The 19,467-nt window shown below is 42.7% G+C and overlaps 1 protein-coding gene across 7 annotated transcripts in view; it reads left to right on the top strand.

Annotated features, from left to right (window-relative positions):
• Mrtfb (myocardin related transcription factor B) overlaps nucleotides 1–19,467 on the top strand; it is a 148,127-nt gene that overhangs the window by 34,362 nt on the left and 94,298 nt on the right. For 3 of the 7 annotated variants that reach the window (XM_085694529.2, XM_085694533.2, XM_085694532.2), the window contains one exon: nucleotides 17,970–18,186. The exons of 1 other annotated variant lie outside the window; for it this stretch is intronic. In XM_085694529.2, coding sequence (XP_085550655.1) covers nucleotides 18,033–18,186 — 154 coding nt within the window. In that variant the 5' untranslated portion in view covers nucleotides 17,970–18,032. Of the gene's footprint in view, nucleotides 1–7,530; nucleotides 7,591–17,969; nucleotides 18,187–19,467 lie in introns of those variants that run through there. 3 more of the 7 variants (XM_085694531.2, XM_085694530.2, XM_048433235.3) reach the window with 3 other exon arrangements.

Below are 19,467 nucleotides of genomic sequence, written 5' to 3' on the forward strand. Positions count from 1 at the left end.
ATAGTTTCTCTTTCTATTCTAAGTTTGATATAAATATCACAGTCATTAGAAGAAATTGCTTTTTAAAGGGGCTTGTAACCTGGCTAACGGATTACGTGTCTATCTTCATTGTTTCTTAGTATTCCCTTTAAAAACACAGGATTCTCTTCATCCAGGAAGCTGAAAATGCAGCCTGTTCTAGAGGACACTGGTTCATGGTTCCTTTCTGTCCAAACTCTAAGCCGAATGCTTTTCCTTGCCCATAAATTCAAGGACACAGTTTATGTGAATAAAAACAAACTGAGTAGCACCTGCCATTCAGAGAGAGAGAGAGAGAGAGAGAAGAGAGAGAGACCTTCTTCAAGTTACTACGCAAACCGCTGCATTCAGGTTAGGGTTTTGAGGTGCTTCATGCATATGTAGACAGAACAGCAAATGTCAGCATGAATTGTGTGAGGAAGTAAGGAAAGGTGGGAACACACCCATGGTCAAATCTGAGGTCCCATTGGGTGCGTTCAACTGCAACACTGCCATCACTGTGGGGCTGGCACCTTGAAAAATTGTTGATAGAAACACAGAACTGTTGAGTTGCTCAGAAGGATTTACAGTTTTACAGTTTTTTCTTTAACTGTCTTTACCATGATTCTTTAGATTAGCAAGAAGACAAACAACAAATAGTGCTTGGCAATTTTGCTATAAAATATTCAGCACTGTGGAGTTGACTCAGCCAGCTGTTAATAAGTTCAAACGATCTAGACCTGTGTACTCTCAGCATCTGCTCCAGTGTGGCCAGTTTGCTGGGACCTATGGTACCTCACACATGCCCTTGTCTGAGATAGTTGGGTTCTGGAAGAGGCAGCCATAAGAGTTCAGAAGGCACCAGAGATGGTGGGTTCTTGTTCTACTCTGTCACAGCTAATTTTATGAAAATGGCAAATCTTCTCTGGGCCTATGTTGCCCTGTTTATACTCAAGGGAGCTGAAACCTGCAACTTGAGCCTTATGAGTGCTATGACTTAGGGTCACATGAAGCATTGTGCCCTCACTGTGTGTAGTTGGCATGTAGGCATGTGACTCCTCCATCAGTGCTGCTAGTCACCAGGCTTGCTGGATTTTCCTCTTGCAAATGTTTCTCCCTGCCTCCCTTCTCACTATCCTGCATCTCACCAACTATTGTGCCTTTCAAGATGCTTACATTATACACCCGCCTTTCCTCTAGCATGTCCCATCAGCATTGTGCATCTCCTGTCCCTTCCCACCCGATTCACTGTCCTCTGCTCCCCCATCCCATCCAGTTCTAGGCTCTTGGTCTTAGACTGATCCCATCGTGAGCATTTCCTCATTCAAAAGTCATCACTCTGCTCTGGCTTTAAGATCTTCTGTGAGTTTGTCCTGCAGCATCCATCCTACTTTATTTACTGCCCCTGTACATACTCAGTGTCATCTCAGTTACCATAAATATCTTGTGTTTTTCTTCTTCCTGAACATTTTCATTCTTTATGTGGGTGTTGTATGCATGTGTAAGCACATATATGTGGGGTGTGTGTGTGTGTGTGTGTGTGTGTGTGTGTGTAGGCCAGAAACTGGTTTCAGGGGTCTTAATCTGTCATTCTCCAGTACATTTTTTGAAATTGAAAATGAGTCTTCCCATTTTCCCAACTAGGCTGGCTGGTCTACCTCTACCCCCATGGGTTACAGAGGTGTGCCAACATACCTGACTTTTGTATGGATGCTGGGAATCTGAATTCAGGTTCTCATGCTTGCATAGCAAGCGCATTAGCTACTGAGACATCTCCTAAGCCCAAATTTTTTTATTTATTTTTAAAAAGTATCTCTCCATGAAACCTTAAAATTAACATGAAGCAAGAGTGACTTTAGGATAACTGAGTAAAGCCCTGCAGAGGGCAGAGATGGAGGGAGAGGCACCTTAGAAGCAAAGAGTGTTGGGAACCAGGGGTAGGAGCAGGGAGATAGAGACTAACCATGCATGGTTTTGAGTCAAAGAAAGGAAGAAGTTTTGAGTGATCGCCCCAAATGGCCATTGCTTTCAGTAGATTAGAAGCCAGATTCATTAGCTCAGAAGGGTGAGATGTGGTACTAGGGGCGGGCACAGAGGGGCTCAACCAGAAGTGTGTGTAAGATTTTCTGAGCAGGTGTAGAGAAGCAGGTTGCAGTCATTGGCATGACTTTGTGGTAGAGCCATTAACTTTTTTTTCAGTTCAGGGTTTGCCTTTGTGGATCTGATAGGAGAACCCAGAATTATGCTTTGGTGCTGCTGAAGAATGACTGCCTCCTCTCCACCACTGCACCAGCTTCTAGACTTGGGAAGGATGTGAGTGAACATGGAGAGGCCTGGCTAACCGAGAGGAAGGAGTTGCTAAGGGTCAGAGAGGTCCATCTCCCTTCATTTCGTACGCACTTCATCCCTTTGTCCCTTCACAACTCCATCCACACTCACTACCCTATCTCATGTGTGTCAGTGTGTGCATCTGGATCCTGTATTCCTCCAGCCCTGTATATTGTGGGTGATAGAGGGAGACATGGGTTGTCTTGGAGAGAAAGGGAACAGGTCGATGTAGCCTCTCTAGAGAGTAACCACCAGCTGTAATGCTGGGCTATATAGTCTCAGCTGCCATCCAAGGCTCTCCTGGTACATGGCTGCCTTCCTCTTACCTCTTTAAGGATATAGCTCCACTGACTGTGTCTTTCTGCTCTGCCAGATTTTAACTGCTCAGGGATGGGTGTGGAGCAGGGTCAAATGTGGTTCAATATGTGCTGAGGTTCTGCTGGTCATGCTACAAGGCACAAAGAATCTATGACATTTGAGTGACCATAAACCAGAAGGTAGAAAGGTAGTGGGATCTGCGATATGGGAGTTCAGGAGGTTGCAGGATTTGAGACTCAAACTTGCAAAAAAAGGAGTTCAGGCAAGCCAGGGTGGGTTCTTGGATTTGGATGGTAAGAAGTGATTTTGCTGAGGGACTTATCTTGCAGTGAGTAACTGAGGGAGGGGGGCAATCTTGTGGAGAGTAGCTACAAGAGGGGCGGGTAAGGTGATGGATGTGAAGCAGGATAGTGTTTTGGAAATGATGGTGAGCTGGGTTAGTAAACTGTGCTGAGGTTTGTGAAAGTCAGATAGCCACTACTCAGAAGGACTGCAAGGCCAGCAATATCTTCAAGGTTAACACCAGGACTTCGAGCCTGCTCTTAGACTACTGGCAGCCTAGTCTTAACTCAACAGTGGTGTGGCAGGAGAAGTCCAGTGTCTCCATTCTCATCTCTCTTGGACTGGTAGGGTAGGCTCCCTCACGGCTACTGCTCTAGGCTGCTTCATTGCCTGGACTGCAGCAGAGTGTCCCTGCCTCCAGGACTTGCATGGACTCTTTCTCCATGTGTATAGTTTGCTCCCCACCACATTCGGATCTCTCCAAGGGCTCTTCCAGCAGAGGGGAGCCCATCTCATTTATTAAACACTCTTAGTCCCCGTTTGCTGTGGGTTGTTTGTTTTTTCCTGAAGATCACTGTTTGACAGCATACACTTTATTGAATTGCTGATTGATATGGTACAGGAGGGCAGAGATGTCTCTATTTTTAGTGGTGCCTTTTCTCTGCACCTATTATAGAACTTGGCAGATCACAGACGTTTACAAACATTAGTTAAGTGCAGAGTGTACATAACCAAGTAAGTGAAGGGAGGAATTGGGGGGAGGGCTAGCAAACAGAGGGAAGGATGTGCTCACCCTGCAACCTTGGATTCGAGGGTGGGTTGTTACTAAGGGAGAGTGAAGTGCAGAAAACAGAATGGTTCCTGTTGTTGAGGAAGTCAGCTGTGGGGGTTGGGTGATTAGGAATTCCACTTCCTGGCATGATGGCAAAGCAGGAAATCAGGCCCAGGAATGCTGGGTAATTTAGGAGGAATCAAGTTACCAACTCTTGACAAGAATGGAGGGTGGTGATGGTTTCACAGAAAAGTGGCTGTGAGGCATCACACACCCCCCTCCCTGCCCCCCAGCAGAATCTGCCCCTTACTCTTGGGTGTGTTTAGTTCCCTGTGAGCTTCTCTGTCTCTTGTTTTGTTTTTAAGAATAAGAAATATTACAATATAGAACTAAAATGTGATAAAGCTAGTTTTTCGATCTGTTACTCTCACAGGGGAGACCAAGAGTGTGTCAGTACAGTAGCTGGTATGACTTGCTAGTTCCTTTGGGTCTTTGGGAAGAGTCCCAGCGTTTGCTTTTCAAACTGTCACAGGTTCAAAATACAGAGTAACATTTATGCTGCTAGGGTTGTGTTTGGAAACTTGAATACTGCCAGAATCTTCCTGTTGACATCTGAATAACTCAGATTATGCTTCTGGTAAATTTATGGTCCCAAAGTGCCCAGCAGACCTCCCTGCCTTCAGCATCAGCAGTGCATGGCCATGACCTCACTCTGCTCAGACTCTGGCTTTCTAGATGCTTTAACGTACAGCTGCCCTCCTGCTGCTGTGAAGTGCACAGTAGGTATGCTTCAGGACCCAAGAGGACTTGACCACAGCAAAGATTTCAGCCTTTCATGTTCAAGTTCCTGTTCGTGCTGTGTTTTAAGAGTGAGGCATCTTCCTGAACCTCAGAAGTGGAAACCTGTTTCAAACAGGATTTCCTCTGGATGGCAGCCCTCTCCTGCCAGCACTTGTGACCTTGGCCCACCGTGGCTGTGGCCTCTATGCCTCATTTCCCATCCTCAGCTTTCTACAACTACTTTTCCCTCTTCTGCTTTGCATGGGTCTGATTCCTTACTCTTTTTTGTGTTTTTTGATTTTTGGGGGGGTGAGGGGAGGGGTGGGCGTTGAGACTTTGTTTCTCTGTGTAGCCCTGGCTGTCCTGGCTCTGTAGACCAGGCTGGCCTTGAACTCAAATTTGTCTGCCTCTGCCTTAATTAAAGGCATGCACCACCACTGCCCAGCTTCGTATCTTTTCTAGATTTAGCGTGAGAAAGAACATGGAGCATATGTCTACGTTAGTCTGATTTTGCTTAATATGATTCTCCCAGATTTTTTTAATTTTTATTTTTCTTTTAAAATTAGTTACTACCATGTAGTTGATTCCAGTCTTGACCTTTTTGCCCTCCTGCCTCAGTCTCCAGAGTCTGGGGTTACAGATGTGAACTACCTTCCTCACTACTGTATTAAGTTCTAAGTAGATGTAATACTCTCCTCAGTAAATCTGGAACAGTACCCATAGCAGCACTAAGCGTTCAGTAGCGTCCACATTCTGCTGCCAAATGGTTCTGGTAAGTTGGGCACCAAAGGAATTGCAAAAAGCATGTAGGTTTTGCAGTTTGGGGCTTTAGAATTGCCATTTATGTAAGCCTACCCACTGGAGATAATGATTGTCCTGCCTCAGCATTGTTTATCAAGGGCCTCCTCCTTTGGGATCTCTGATCTTCATGGCCAGAAGAGTGATGAACCTTGAGAAGCAAGAAGGTTGCTCAGTTCAGCGTGATTCAGTAGCCTGTGTTGATTCAGACTTCAAGTTCTGACCCTGAGTGGTTTGTTTTAGACGTATTTAAGGATAGCACAATTTGGTGAAAACAATTGTGGTGATAATGAACTCAATCCCACTTTCATAACAAAGCATGCATAAATCTCCTCGAAGAACAAAGTAAGCAAAATACACATCAGACTATGTTGACTATGTTGTGACTATGTTGAAACGTTTTAAAGTCTGTAAAGGTAGCTTCTTTATATTGACTGAGAGAAACAGGTTTACACTGGGAGAGTGGCCAGTGCTGTTACTGGAATGTTCTCTAGCCACACAATAGCACAAGGTCCAGCTCTGCTCCAGCCTTTTGGGTGAATAACAGGTTCTGCATCCCTTCCCGTGAAGGAACAACCCTGTGTTCTTAAGCTTCTAAGTTTTCCTATTGCTTATCTGTGAGGACAAAGACCTACATCTTCATGTCCCCAGCCACACAACCTCGGCTTAACCACTCCTTTAATCCATCATCCTCATTGGTTTTTCTTAGTCAGCTCAGTTCTCTATACCCATCATCTGTTCACCTGGGAATATGAAGAAAGTCATGTGTCTTTACCCTCTGGGAGTAGAATTCTCTCCCAGAGAAACATTTCTCACCCCAGCTCTGGATCCGGCATTCCACCTTTGTATTTGTAAAAGAGTACATACCTTTGCTGCTTTGTGACATTTTTAAAGTTGCTGCTACTTCTTTGGAGCCAGCATCTAGCATTGGCATTTTGAATATTTTCATCTCTTCACCTGGTGTTGACCACTTTCTTAGGCCACTGGCACTTGGCCTGTTGGGCCCAGACACTGGGTCTCTGACATATGTTCTCCTTGTTGGTCAGCAGGCATGACTCTCAGCATCAAGCCCCAGGATTTTGCACATTGACGCTGTTGCCACCTGTAGCTGCATGGTGTGTTGTAGACGGCCCTCATAGTGAGCATCACTGCAGAGTGCTCAACTGCACCCTGGGTCTTCTCTACTAGACTCTAGTGACCATCTTCCCAATGGTGACAAGAACAAGTGTCCCTGGAAACAAGGACAGTCCTCTCCAGCGGATTTGGGATTAAAACTCTGTGGTGCTCTTTATGTTTCTACCTTAACACGCACCAGTCTTTCAATGCAGATTGCGATGCGTGCAACGGGCGGATGGGTGGAGGGGCTGACTCTCCTGACACTGTCATTTTTAAGGGTTGAGGTACCACCTTTTGCCTGTTGGACATCTGCCAAGGAATCCTCTCACCATAAAGTCAGTCATTGGGTACAGCACCTTCTTGTTTGTTGGAAAAGACCTTAAAATCAACCTGGAAACATTGGTTAAAACAGTATGCAAATATTAAGTGGCATTCCTTCCAATTTTAGTTTTATAGATTTAGAAATTATTTATTTAATGTTTAAACTGCCTGAGACTGTGATTGTTATTTTTCTAGCTGTTGGCTCCAGCACATAATTATAAAAATGGGGATGCTGAGGCAGAGTCTTCCAAAAGACAGTGTAAGCAGCAATGTCAGATTGTTGCTTACTAAAGGGGCAAAACTGTAGTATTGGTCTGGGTGGAAGGTATGAGAATATTCTTGATTACGGCACCTGGGTGAGTTCATAAAACTGGAGCGCACAGAAGATAGAAAGAAGAAAAATAGATTTCTCCACAGGCTTGATGTCAAACAACTTAGTTCAGAATGTTTAGAGTCGTGCTTTATAGACTAACTGACAAAGCGTGGCATGTCGGAGACCAAGTTGGTGATTTCGGCTGCTTTCCTCTCTTTCTCTTTGTTCAAAATAAAAGGTACCTGATACTTTAAAAATGGGAATACAGAAGAATTTAGAGAAAAAAATTAACCCTTTGCCCTCTTTGCCTTACATTGAGAGCTAAAGATGACGTAAAATGAAATAAAAGACATACAATGTGCCCCTCACATTGTCATGGTGTTTGCTGTGCGCATGCATAGCTGGCACTTACACTACATGTGTGCTTATAGGCTGCAGCATCTTCAGCTTAGAGAAGTGTGGGAGTACACTGTGTGTGCTCAGACTTGTGTTTTTGCTGTTGTAGGACAATATCACAGTTTGTTTCTGCACTTCGTTGTTGGACAGTATTGTTCTGAACATTGAGGTATGGGTTTATGACTTTTAATTCTTTACTGTCGTTCGTGGTGCTGGAGATGCAGTGCAGGGCCATAAGTATGCTAGTCAAGTACCCACCACTGCTTCATCCCTTCCCCCACTTTCATGGTTTGTAACTATAAGTGTGAGTGTGCCTGTGTGTGCAGATGCATATGGGGTTACATGTGTGTACATGTGTATGGAGGCCACAGGTTAGCCTGTTTTCAGGTGCTTTCCACCTTCTTTTCTGGCAGTAGTCACAGTGACCTGGACTGGGAGATATCTACCAAGATATCTCCCCTATCCCTTGCAGTTTCTTGCCAGGCTTTTGAATTTTACCTTGAAAAAGTACATTCCCTTAATTTCTCCTAAACTTGAGCATTATTATATCTTCTGTTTATCTGACTATCTCAGTTTCTTCTTTTATGACTTGTGTTTTTCTTCTTTATTGATGGATTTTTTTTTTCAGACACATTTTAGATTTCTCTGTATTCTAGATGTATTGATGTTTCCTATATGCAGGTGTGTTCCCTCTGGTGGCGTATCTTTCCAGAGGGTGGCCTGCTTTGCCATGTGTTTATCACCTATACACTCATGGCAAGGCTTTTGGCGTAACTTTAATAGCTCCATACTCTTAACAATTTTTACCCCAAAAGTTTGTCCTACATTTTAATGTTAGTCTGATTCATCTGTGCTTTCTTTTTGTGTATGACATGAGATAGGGGATTAGTGTCCATGAAAATATACTAGTGACATGAGCCAGCATCACTGTTGCGTAGTCCATCTTTCCCCACGGATTGCTAATGCCACTGTCATTTGTTTGAATTGCTCACCATGCATGACCTTTTCTTCCTTGGCTATCGTACACTCTTGGTACCTTCTACACTTGCCATTACCAAGGCTTCATATGTTCATGTATTATGGGAGGCCTTGCTGTGATGGGATTAGAATCTAAGGTGGAGAAACCAGTGGGTGCCCTAGGAAAGCTGATGGACCTGACACTTAGAGGCTTTGAGAACATAGATTAGGCCACTCTGTGACAGCCAAGGGGTCACTAGGTGCTGGTGGGTGTAGCTGTCAGGACTGAGGCTGTGACCTTTTAGCTGCAACCTTGGGGCTGAGAGTCTCAAATCTACACTTTGTCCCTCCTTGTCCCCATTTACAGGTTGTACCTACTGTCTCTGGGGAACTTTTAGCACACTCCTTTTTAAACTCTGATCCTCCTAAAAAGCCTTACCCAGTGCTCTAGCCTAAAGCCTGCCTTCATGTGGGTTATTGGGAAGCACCATCTTCATCTGGAGGCATCCTCTTGTTCTTGCCATTTTCCTTCTTAGATCATACGGTTCTCCTGCCCCCCCCCCACCTTCTTCTTTTTAAAAAACTTTAACTTAAGGCCTGTTTTTTTCTCCTTACTTTGTACTGAATTAAATCAGAAAGAGAATGCTGTATTTAAATGTCATTGTTCTTTTGAAGAAAAGCTTCAGCTTATTATGTTTGTTTAAACTGCAGAGGTATCTTTAGGCTGCCTGCTTCTGCTGAGCATGGGTAACATGACTTCTTTGGGTGTCAGTGCATCGCCATGTTCCAGACGTGGCTGGCTGTTCTGAACTCTGAACAAATGGAACCACGTTAGTGAGAATCAGCTTGGAGAAGACTGGCCTCTGTAGAGGAAATTCAGGCTATCTGAAGCCCCTGTTGGTTATGCAGTGTTTGGAAAAGAAGTAGTAAAAGAGACACCAAATGAGAAGAGAAAGTGCAAAGCCTGTTTTCTTTTCAAAGTGAGAATGTCTTCATTCGCTGTGCAGACTATAGAAGTACTGCAGTTACTAAAGGCCCAGCAATGCCTGATGGTGCAGAACAGCCCGCTGATGTGCAGCCTCTGCCTAGGAGGTCTGCTGTGTCCACCAGCACTTGGGCTATGACAGCACAGCAGTGGAACTTGTTTATCTTTTATGTCACTGTAACTTATAGTCTTAGCTGAGTTTGGTGGCACATGTCTGTAACGCCAGCACTCCAGTGGCAGAGGCAAAAGGATCTCTGTGAGTTCAAAGTTAGCCTGGTCTACAAGTGAGTTCCAGGTCAGCCAGGGCTAAATAGCAATATAATTAATAATAATAATTATAATTATAGAGTGGACATGAGGATGAGCAACAACTAAGACCCCCTGCAAAGAGCTCAGCTCTTGCTCATTCCCAAGTCTGCTCAGAGTGTGGCTTCTGTACCTGCCCCTTCCGTTGCTGCACCTTATGTTTCTTTGGCATGCACCCTGCTGTGCACACACTCCCTACCTGCCCTTGTCTTTCTCTTGCTTTCTCCATGTTTGTGTTATGTATACACAAACTAATTATCTTGATAAACTAATTATTTTCCTTAGTTATGCATCAAGGCTATTTTTAAAGTACCAAAGGATTTGTCTGTCTCCTTTTGGTCAGTTGTGATGTGATTTGAGTGATGAGTGCACCAATATTTGTTTTTAACCGTCTGGCTGTTTCAGTTTTTCTCTATTAATATTTTTAAGTAGCATGTTTTTCTGCTTTATGTTTTGCCCATATGTTGAGTGCCTTGCAGTTTGTTCAAAACTGGGACTCTGTCTTTACATTTATATTTGATGTCTGTTAGAGGATTTTCATGTAGCTGTAAGTAAGGAAACTTCAGAACATTTGCCTGCATTTGAGGACTGTGTTGCTGCTGGCCAGCTTCCCTGGTGTTCTGACTGCTGTCCAGTGTGCAAGGGAGAAGCTCGAGTGCCACACTGCTGTGAGTGCTTGCTTGAGGCCCTGATGTTGAGGTGGATGTGAAGGCAGAGTCAGGCACCCTGCTGCTTCTCCTTTGGGAAGAGTCTGCTTTGTTGGAAGTTCTATTGAGACCGAGCCCATTCTGCTCCAGATTCCTTCTGCATTGAAAAGGAAATGAAATTTTGACTCATGGTCCAGTAGTCATCCAGCCTGGCTAAGAGAGCAGTCATGCCAGACAAGGGGCAGATAGGAGATGTTCTGAGTGTAGAGCACAGCTCTGGGAGTGCTGACGGCTAGCTGGCAGAATTATTCTCTAGCCAGCAAATGCCTCAGTTTTAACCATTTAGTAATTTTTCCACTATCCTCTGTAATTTTTCCAAAAATGTCCTGTTGCCAGTCTTCTGATAAAGACTGTTTTCCTTTTAAAATTATAAATTAATAAATTGCTCAGTATACTTGGCTGCCATAGTAGCCTCTTGTCCTCGGGGTGTGGGTTCCACACATCAGAAGTTCATAATATGCTGAGGTCATTTCCAAGTCATGATTAAAGGTTTTAAATTTTCAAGTGAAAATATCTTTCTCTGGCATATTTATAGGAAACAAAACAATGCTGCTTGAAAACAGAGAACTCATTAACATAGAAATCCAGGCTTTCTCCTCCTCTAAATACCTGCTTTCAGGGACTGAATTACAGCCTGGCACCTTACAGAGGACAACGTTGACAGTATGAAGAGGAGTCAGTTCATGGGAAGAGGCTTACTATGTTGGTTGAAATAAAAATTTGGTGAAAAGTTTGAGTATGGAGACTGCATGACTAGTTTTAAAAAGTAGCTTGAGGGATATCTTGCTTTTCCTTTAAAAACCAAAAATCTTAATTTAACCATATAAGAATGTTATATTGCTAAATATCTTGTTACATCGTAAAGGTTGCAAAAATTAGGCAAAAGGAACTCATTCCAGCTTCGGTTATTTCTAGAATTAGGTTGTGTGCTGGCCTGAACATAATATCACTGTGCTGAACAGACCTAGACTCAGACCGCCCTCTCAGTACCGCTGTGCCCATAGATTACCTCACTGCAGAGCTTTCTACACACAGTGAACTATGCTTAACACAGAAACTCACAGCTGCTTGAAATGTCAAGAGTAAGTATCTGTAATCTGGTCAGTCCCAGATGAGACCTCTGTGTTACCCACCTCTATCGGGCTTACGGACCGTCTCAGAAGAGGGAGTGAAAAGATTACAGGAGTCAGAGGCCAGGGAGAACTGGGTTGAAAGTCTCTTCTGGACATGGCAGGACCGCTGTACCCAGGAACTCAGCTACTGTGCCCACACAAGACTCACACAAGAATAAACCAGTCAACATTCCAGCATGGAGTAGGGTGAACTTAGGGGACTTTACACCAACTGGGGAGCTGTGGAAAGTTGATGACTTCTAGGGGAGTGAGAGTCAGTAGGCTCTTGGTGAATTGACCATGTTCCAGTGGATGGCCCCACACAGAAGTACATGGGCAGCATATTGGACTTGGTGTGTTATTAAAAATAAAAAAGGGACCCAATTTTGGGAGAGCATGGAGACATGGTAGATATGGAAGGAATGGGGGATAAATATGACCAAAATACATTGTGTGACTTTCTCAAACACTTAATAAAAATATTGTATGAAAATTGAACTAGCTGAGTGTATTCATTGTAGAACCAGACTGTAGTGCTCTTGTTTTATGGAAATTTTAAAACCCTATTGTCATTATACATCAGAATTTTGTGTGTGTGTGTGTGTGTGTGTGTGTGTGTGTATGTGTCAGAATAGTTGGTAGGAATAAACTCCCCCCGCCCCCAATTTGGAAGTTTGAAGTACAATTTAAAACAAGCTAAAAATGAAGTTTGATATGTAGTTTGAAAATTTTAAGAACTGATTGCAATACTTTTGTGTTATTTCACATAATAGATGCCGGAAACTAGAAATGTGACAGACAGAATAACACTAATTGCTCACATTATTGGCATGGATTGATTTATTTAAATCTCTGCTGTACATTACATGTCTGCTATTCTTTCTTTTTCCTATCAAAGTCAATATCCTGTTGCCCTCACTTTTAACTACCCCCTGTGACTCTGAAGGTACCAGTGGCTATCTTTCTGGAGGTTTTCCGGACTGGGATTAGATGCATCCTGGTCCACCTGGTTTTCACCATCACTGGTCCGATGGCAGACCTTTGAATATGGATTCTTTCACTGATAGAGATGCAAGCAGATTCAGCTGTGGGGCAGGTGTCAGTGGTTCATTTTCTTTCAGTACTCTCTTGTATTCAAGCACCAGTTAATAGCTCTGGTTAGTGCTTAGTTGTGAAAAATGCTGCCATATCATTTACATACAATAATATCTGCTTATTTAAAGTATAAAACTTGATTGTTCTGTAATTATATGGAATTTTATGGCTATCACTGCAGTGTAATTCACATCATCTTCAACAAAACAAAAGCCCCCTCATTGTATCTGTATACAGTCAGTCTCTTTCTGGACCCCAATTCCAGGAAGCCACCAATTTAATTTGCTCTGTAGACTGACTTGGGGAGCTGCATATGAACAGAGCAGTGTGCATTATTTGGCCGCTGGCTTCTTTCACTTGCCATATTTCCAAGTTTGTCCCTTTCCACGTGCGTCAGGATTTCTTCCTTTCTTGTTTTGAGCAGAATCCATTGCATACCTTACACTGTGCACCGTTCACTACCTGACAAGTTTGTTAGTGGTTCTTGGTGAATCAGAGTGATGCTGCTATGAACATTTACCTGCAAATTTTTGTGTAGACTTTTCTCTTGTCTCTCTATGTCATCTCAGAACTGCTTTATGTGATGTCTTTGTGACTTCCTCATGGTGTGGCAGCCTCAGGGCAGTCAGCTGGCTTACAGGGTATCTCATCTCCTCCAAAGATGAGCATCCCATGAGACCCTGGAAGACCTTTTGTCTTAGTTAGGGTTTCTTTTGCTGTGATGGATACCAGGACCAAAAGCAACCTGAGGAGTAAAGGGATTATTGGGTTTACATATCCTGAATTGTAAGATATCTTGTTTACTGTGTCCTTTGCTTTACAGAAGCTTGTCGGTTTCAAGGGGTCCCACTTATTAATTGTTTCTGTCACTACCTGTGCTTCTGGGATTATATTTAGGAAATGGTCTCCTGTGCCATTGTGTTCAAAGTCCCAGATTCACGTCCGGACCCTCAGCCATCTCTGGCTCTGGCTCACTCGCTCAGCGGTAGCTTCTCTGTACCTTTTGGGTGGAGTTTGCTGTCTCAGGTCTGCTCTGGCCCAGGTCACTGGCTCAGTCCTGGTCCACCAATGTCCCTGGACTTGCTTGGTCTGTTCCCGCTCCCGTGGAGCTTGCTTCTTCAGGCCCACTCTGGCCTAGGTCTGGAATGTTTTTCTTGCTAGATTTTGTAAGGAATAAGCTCCCTCGTCACTCGGGTGCCACTGCCCTCTAGTTCAGTTCTGACCCAGTGAGACAATCTGTGCTAATGCTCCTTCTTCCCATCCCACAGTGGCTCAGTGTTAGACATCAGAGTGTTGTTTATAATAGGTGTTGGGTTTCATTTTCAAAAGGAATTGTCAAGCACTTAAGTAGACTTTACTATGACATTCTGCAAATTTCAGAATGCATTCCATGCCCTACCAAAAATGTTCATGAATATTAAGTTAATTTTTTTGAAAACCTATTCTTTTCCCTTTGCTACATTTTGTAAAGATTTACTTAGCTTATAATTTTCTCAATTTGGAAGTGTGTGGGAGTTTCAGGTGAGTACAGTGTCAAGGCATAAGTTTAAAAAAAAAAAGGTCTTTCAGTATTAGAAACAGGTGATACTGCATTGAAAATATTTTAAAATCTCTGTCTAAAGGACCCTCTGGATCAGTACCACTGATGTTCAGGTTTTGTACGTCTTGTCATTCTAAGCGCATCATAATAATTGTGTCTTTGAAATATTTTGGCATGAACAGATTTTATTTTCTAGAAATAAATAATTCAAAATGAAAATGCAGTGTTGAAAATCTTTGAGTAGTATTTTAATGTTTTTTAGTAAAATAAGGTATTTTGCCTGCAAATTTATCTACCTACTGGAACCGTTGAAGTCAACATTGTGTGATAGCAGTGTGTAGTCTTCACCATCTTCTTGGCTTCTCCTTAGTGGTCATTTACCTCTACCAGAATCATACTTTTCCTTCTTTAAGAGTGTTCTGAACATATATTTTTGGATTTTAAAAAAATCTAACATTGTCATCCTCTCTTTTGATTAAAGTGTTTAGCCCCTTTAAACATAATATGATTGTTAGAATATTGGGTAAGGCCTACTATTTTATTGTTTGTGTTTGCCTCATCTTTCTTCTTCTCACCATCCTCCCTGTCTTTTGGGAGTTCATTGGGTATTTTTTAGAATACCATTAATTTCCCCTATCAGTATTTCAGCTATTTATATTATTTATATTGTTGTGTACAGTTATTTTGGAATTCTGCCGTAACTTCCCAGTCAGTCTTTTTAAAGAATTTACTTAAGGTCTATAGAAATGTAAAGACGTTCATTGCATTTGCCTCCTTCATCCTTTATGCTAAAATTGTCACATGGATTTCACCTGCAAGCCCCATGCCAAGATGCTATAACTTTTGCATTGATCTTAATAGTGACGAAATTAAGAAGTAAAACCAGTCTTAGTTCATTACTTGCATATTCTCCTTCGCTCCTAAGATGTTTCTGCCTGCTGTGCCTTTTCTTTGTTCTGTATGAGTCTTGGAGCATCTCTGTGCCCATCTGCTGGTGATGGATTACCATTGTTGTTACAGCTATTTTCAGTGACTTGAGATTTTGGTTGATTCTTCTTAAGACTCTTGGGGAAAATATAACCTTGCCTCACTTGTTTGTGAAGTTCGATCTTCCATATGCTGGCTGACCTGGCACATCTCAGTTTAGTTGTTATTGCCATAGCTATGTTCTGTAGAGTCTCACCTGCACATGTAGTGCTTACGGGTCTCCCAGAGATCTGGGGTACAGTTTACCCTTTTTGAGGAACTGAATTGAAAACTAGGGGATATGTCCACACTATACAAGCTAAATGACTTTCAACAAAGATGCAAAGATAACTTGGTAGAGAAGGCGATCTTTTCTACAAATGATGCTGTAGCAGTCAGATGTCCATAAGTCATCAATAGTGATTCATATTTTGTGCATATATAAAACTTTGCATCTAGCATTTAGATATATGGTGTCTTTCTATGTCGTGTGAATTTTGAGGGGCCTACCACCCAGCTCTCAAATAAATCATACACAGAGGCTTATTCTTAGCTATGAATGTCTGGCCTTAGCTTTCTTTGTTTCTAGTCAGCTTCTTATGTTAACCCATTTACCTTTTGCCTCTGAGTTTTTATCTTTCTCTATTTCTGTATACCTTTTTTTTTTTTTACTTCTTTCTTCATGGCTTGCTGTGTAGCTGGGTGGCTGGGTAGCTGGCCCCTGATGTCCTCCTTCTCTCATTCTCCCAGATTTCTCCATTTATTCTCTCTGCCTGCCAGCCCTGCCTATCCTTGCTCCTGCCTCACTATTGGCCATTCAGCTCTTTATTAGACCATCAGGTGTTATATACAGGCAAAGAATCACAGCTTCACAGAGTTAAAGAAATGCAGCATAAACAAAAACAACACACCTGAAGATAATATTCCCCACTATTTCTGTGTCTAGAAGGAAACACAGGAGTTAAGTTCTGTGATCTAAGATTTATTAGCTACAGCAACAAAAGTATAACACATAAGAGAAAGTACATGTAAATTGGACCTTACCAAATCAAAAGTATCTAATTTTTATAAAACACTGATGAACACAAAAGTGGAACAGTCTGACTGGAAGAGAACAGTTGCCAGAAGCATATTTACAAAGTGCTTGTGTCTGGAATATACAGAAGATCCAAGATTCAATTGTTAAAAAAAAAAAACTACATACTATTAAAACTGAGCAGGTTTCATCAGATACTTAATCCAAGAACATAAAGGAATGGGGAATAAGTACATAAAAGGTGTTCAGCATCATTAGTCACCAGGGAAACAGTTTTAAAAGAGCTGGAGAGATGGCTCAGGGGTTAAGAGCACTGGTTGCTCTTCCAGAGGACGCAGGTTCATTTTCCAGCACCCACATGGCAGCTCATAACTGTCTGTAATTCCAGTTCCAGGGGATCTGACACCCTCACACAGACATACATGCAGTCAAAATACCAACTGCACATAAAATAAAAATAAACAAATCTTTAAAAATAAAAGAAAGCACCATGAAAACCTTATGCCTTCTAAAATGTTCAAAATGAAAAGAATCTTCTAAAGGATTAACAAGAATAATGGACCAACTGGGATATGGTACCCTAATACTAGGGGTGGAAGACCCTTTTTCAGTTTCTTAAAAATCTACATATACTGCTGCCATGTGGTCTGCTCACCCCACTCCTAGTATGTGGGAGAGAAGTGGAAGCGTGTATCCAGGTTCATGTGTAGGAGAATTTCTGTGATATCGTAGTCAGAACTGCAGCCCTCTCAGCTACAGGGAGCTGACAGGCTGTGCAGAGAGCGCTGCTGTCTGAGCAGACCACAGTTGCAGCAGGTAGGTTGCCACTGCATGGCATGGATGGACTGCCATCTCCTGACTTCTGATGCAGCACCTAACTAGTATCACATGCTTGAGGTTCTCATTGTGTTTTGATTATGTCCCTACCAGCTTCTCAGTAGTCTGCACAGTCCAAGTTCTGCTATGGTAACAAACAGAACCATGTCTCCGTGACCTAAAGTAAAACTTCCCCTTATGAACTGTGTTTTCCTTGTTTCATGTTTGTTCATTCTGAGACCCAGGCTGATGAAGGAGTTTGTGACTGTTGACTAATTCAGAGCCTCCCAGAATAAAGGCATTGAGATGGACTTTCAAGACAGCCCACTTCTTTATTTTATTTTTTTTAAATATTTGTTTGTTTGTTTATTATGTAGACAATATTCTATCTGTGTGTATGCCTGCAGGCCAGAAGAGGGCACCAGACCCCATTACAGATAGTTGTGAGCCACCATGTGGTTACTGGGAATTGAACTCAGGACCTTTGGAAGAGCAGGCAATGCTCTTAACCTCTGAGCCATCTCTCCAGCCCCCACTTCTTTATTTTAATTAGTATTTGTTGTCTCTGTTCTCATTTTAGCATGGATTGAAATCTTTTCTTTTTTTTTCTTTCTTTTTTTTTTGTTTTTTTTTTTTTGTTTGTTTTTTTTGAGACAGGGTTTCTCTGTAGCTTTGGTGCCTGTCCTGGAGCTCGCTCTGTAGCCCAGGCTGGGCTGAGTGCTGGGATAAAAGGCGTGTACCACCACCACCCAGCCGTGTTGAAATCTTTAAATGACACTAGTAGGTAGATTTTTTATTTAATATTTGATACAAAAAATGTATGTAAAATGTCTTTTAGCTTTTATTTATAAATGCTTTTTAGCTAGGAACCATACTCCTGTAAGTTGGACAAGGAACCTGAGATGCAGAGCGGGTGAGTTGGTAATAGACAGGCAGCGATAGAACTAGTGGGACCTAGGAGCCTGTCTTTTGTGTAAGCTGGAGAAAACTTAAGCCATTTAATTTACACTTTGTAAAAATGTTGTCAGTTTCTTCAACAGGCCACGTAGAAGAGGTGTCCCATATTCTCTGTCATCAGTGGCTGGAGCACAATGGATCACACAGGGGCCATAGACACAGAGGAAGAACTGGGACCTCTAGCCCACCTTGCACCAAGTCCTCAAAGTGAGGCTGTGGCTCACGAATTCCAGGAACTCTCTCTACAGTCCAGTCAGCATTTGCCCCCTCTGAATGAACGGAAGAATGGTGAGTGTTTCAGCTGCATGTGGGACTTTGATCTAGAGGTCACCCCCTTTGTGGGGCTGTTTAATTCCAGTTGCGAGTGACGGTTTATCATTTGCATTTGGCAATCCCCACAGGGGACACTTTCCCAGAGGTCCAACATTTCACTTGCCACCTACCTCTCTGTTGTGTCACTAGTGACTGCCATTGGTGGCAGTGCTGCCTTTAGAAGGCAGCCTTAGATTAGCCCATTGGGTGGGAAGCCCACTTCTGGAAAGGCATTGTGCAGTTGCTGATGCCAAAGAAGTGGGTGATGGCCAGGATCTCCTCCTCCCTTTTGCCATGCCCAGTGTATTAGAACTTAACTTCAGAGGTGGTGAGAATTAGCCATCTCAGTGAAAGCAAGAACTTCTTGAGTGGTTTTATACTAATGGGCACAGGACAAGCTAGGTTTTATTTGGAGCTAGTTCATTCCTGTATACAGAGTGAACATTTTCTAACCAGTGTGGCAAATTCTTAGGACAGAGGCAGCCCAGTGTCTCCAGAAAATGGTTCTTATTAGTAAAGACAGACTAGATACTCTTAGTTCTAGTATACTGTAATACACTTCAAATATAAACACAGTTGATGTTCAGACAGCATGCTGATCATGCCAAGGCAGAACCCAGAGCTCTAAGTGGGTTTACCCTGCTGTCAGAGTTTTCATGTGTTCACCTTTACAAATACATGTTTTCAGACTACAGTTTTAAAAGTAAGAAGAAATAAAATGATTTTCCTGCAGAATGCTTCCTATCACCCTGAGGTTTCTAGGGCCTGAATACATCCCATTCACACTCCCTGGCCTCTCCGGGCTAAGGACAGGCTTGGTGAGCTTGCTGTGCCTTCTCACTGTTAGGTTCTGCCCTTGGCCATCTTAATTTAGGCAACACATAGACTTGGTTCAGAAAGAGCCCTGAGTGATGCTTTCTAGACGTTCTGTCACCGAGATGCAGTGAGAGAGGGCCCATTAGTTCTAGCCTCTTATTGGCTAACTCTCACATCTTGATTCAGCCCATTTCTAATAAACTGTATGTCACCACAAGGTCGTGGCTTACCGGGAAAGATTCAGCATGTTTGACCTGGCAGCTCCATGGCGGCTCTCTGTCTCCCTTCTTCCCAGTCTACCTAAGTGCTTCTCTATCAAAAGGCCAAGGCACTTTCTTTATTCAACCAATGAAAGCAACACATAGAAGAACCTCCTACACCACCAAGAGCCTGGCTTTACTGTGGACAGTCACTGAGACAAATATATTTACTCAGAAATGA

This window comes from Myodes glareolus, chromosome 9 (assembly GCF_982192425.1).
Source record: "Myodes glareolus chromosome 9, mMyoGla1.1, whole genome shotgun sequence".
Lineage (NCBI taxonomy): Eukaryota > Metazoa > Chordata > Mammalia > Rodentia > Cricetidae > Myodes > Myodes glareolus.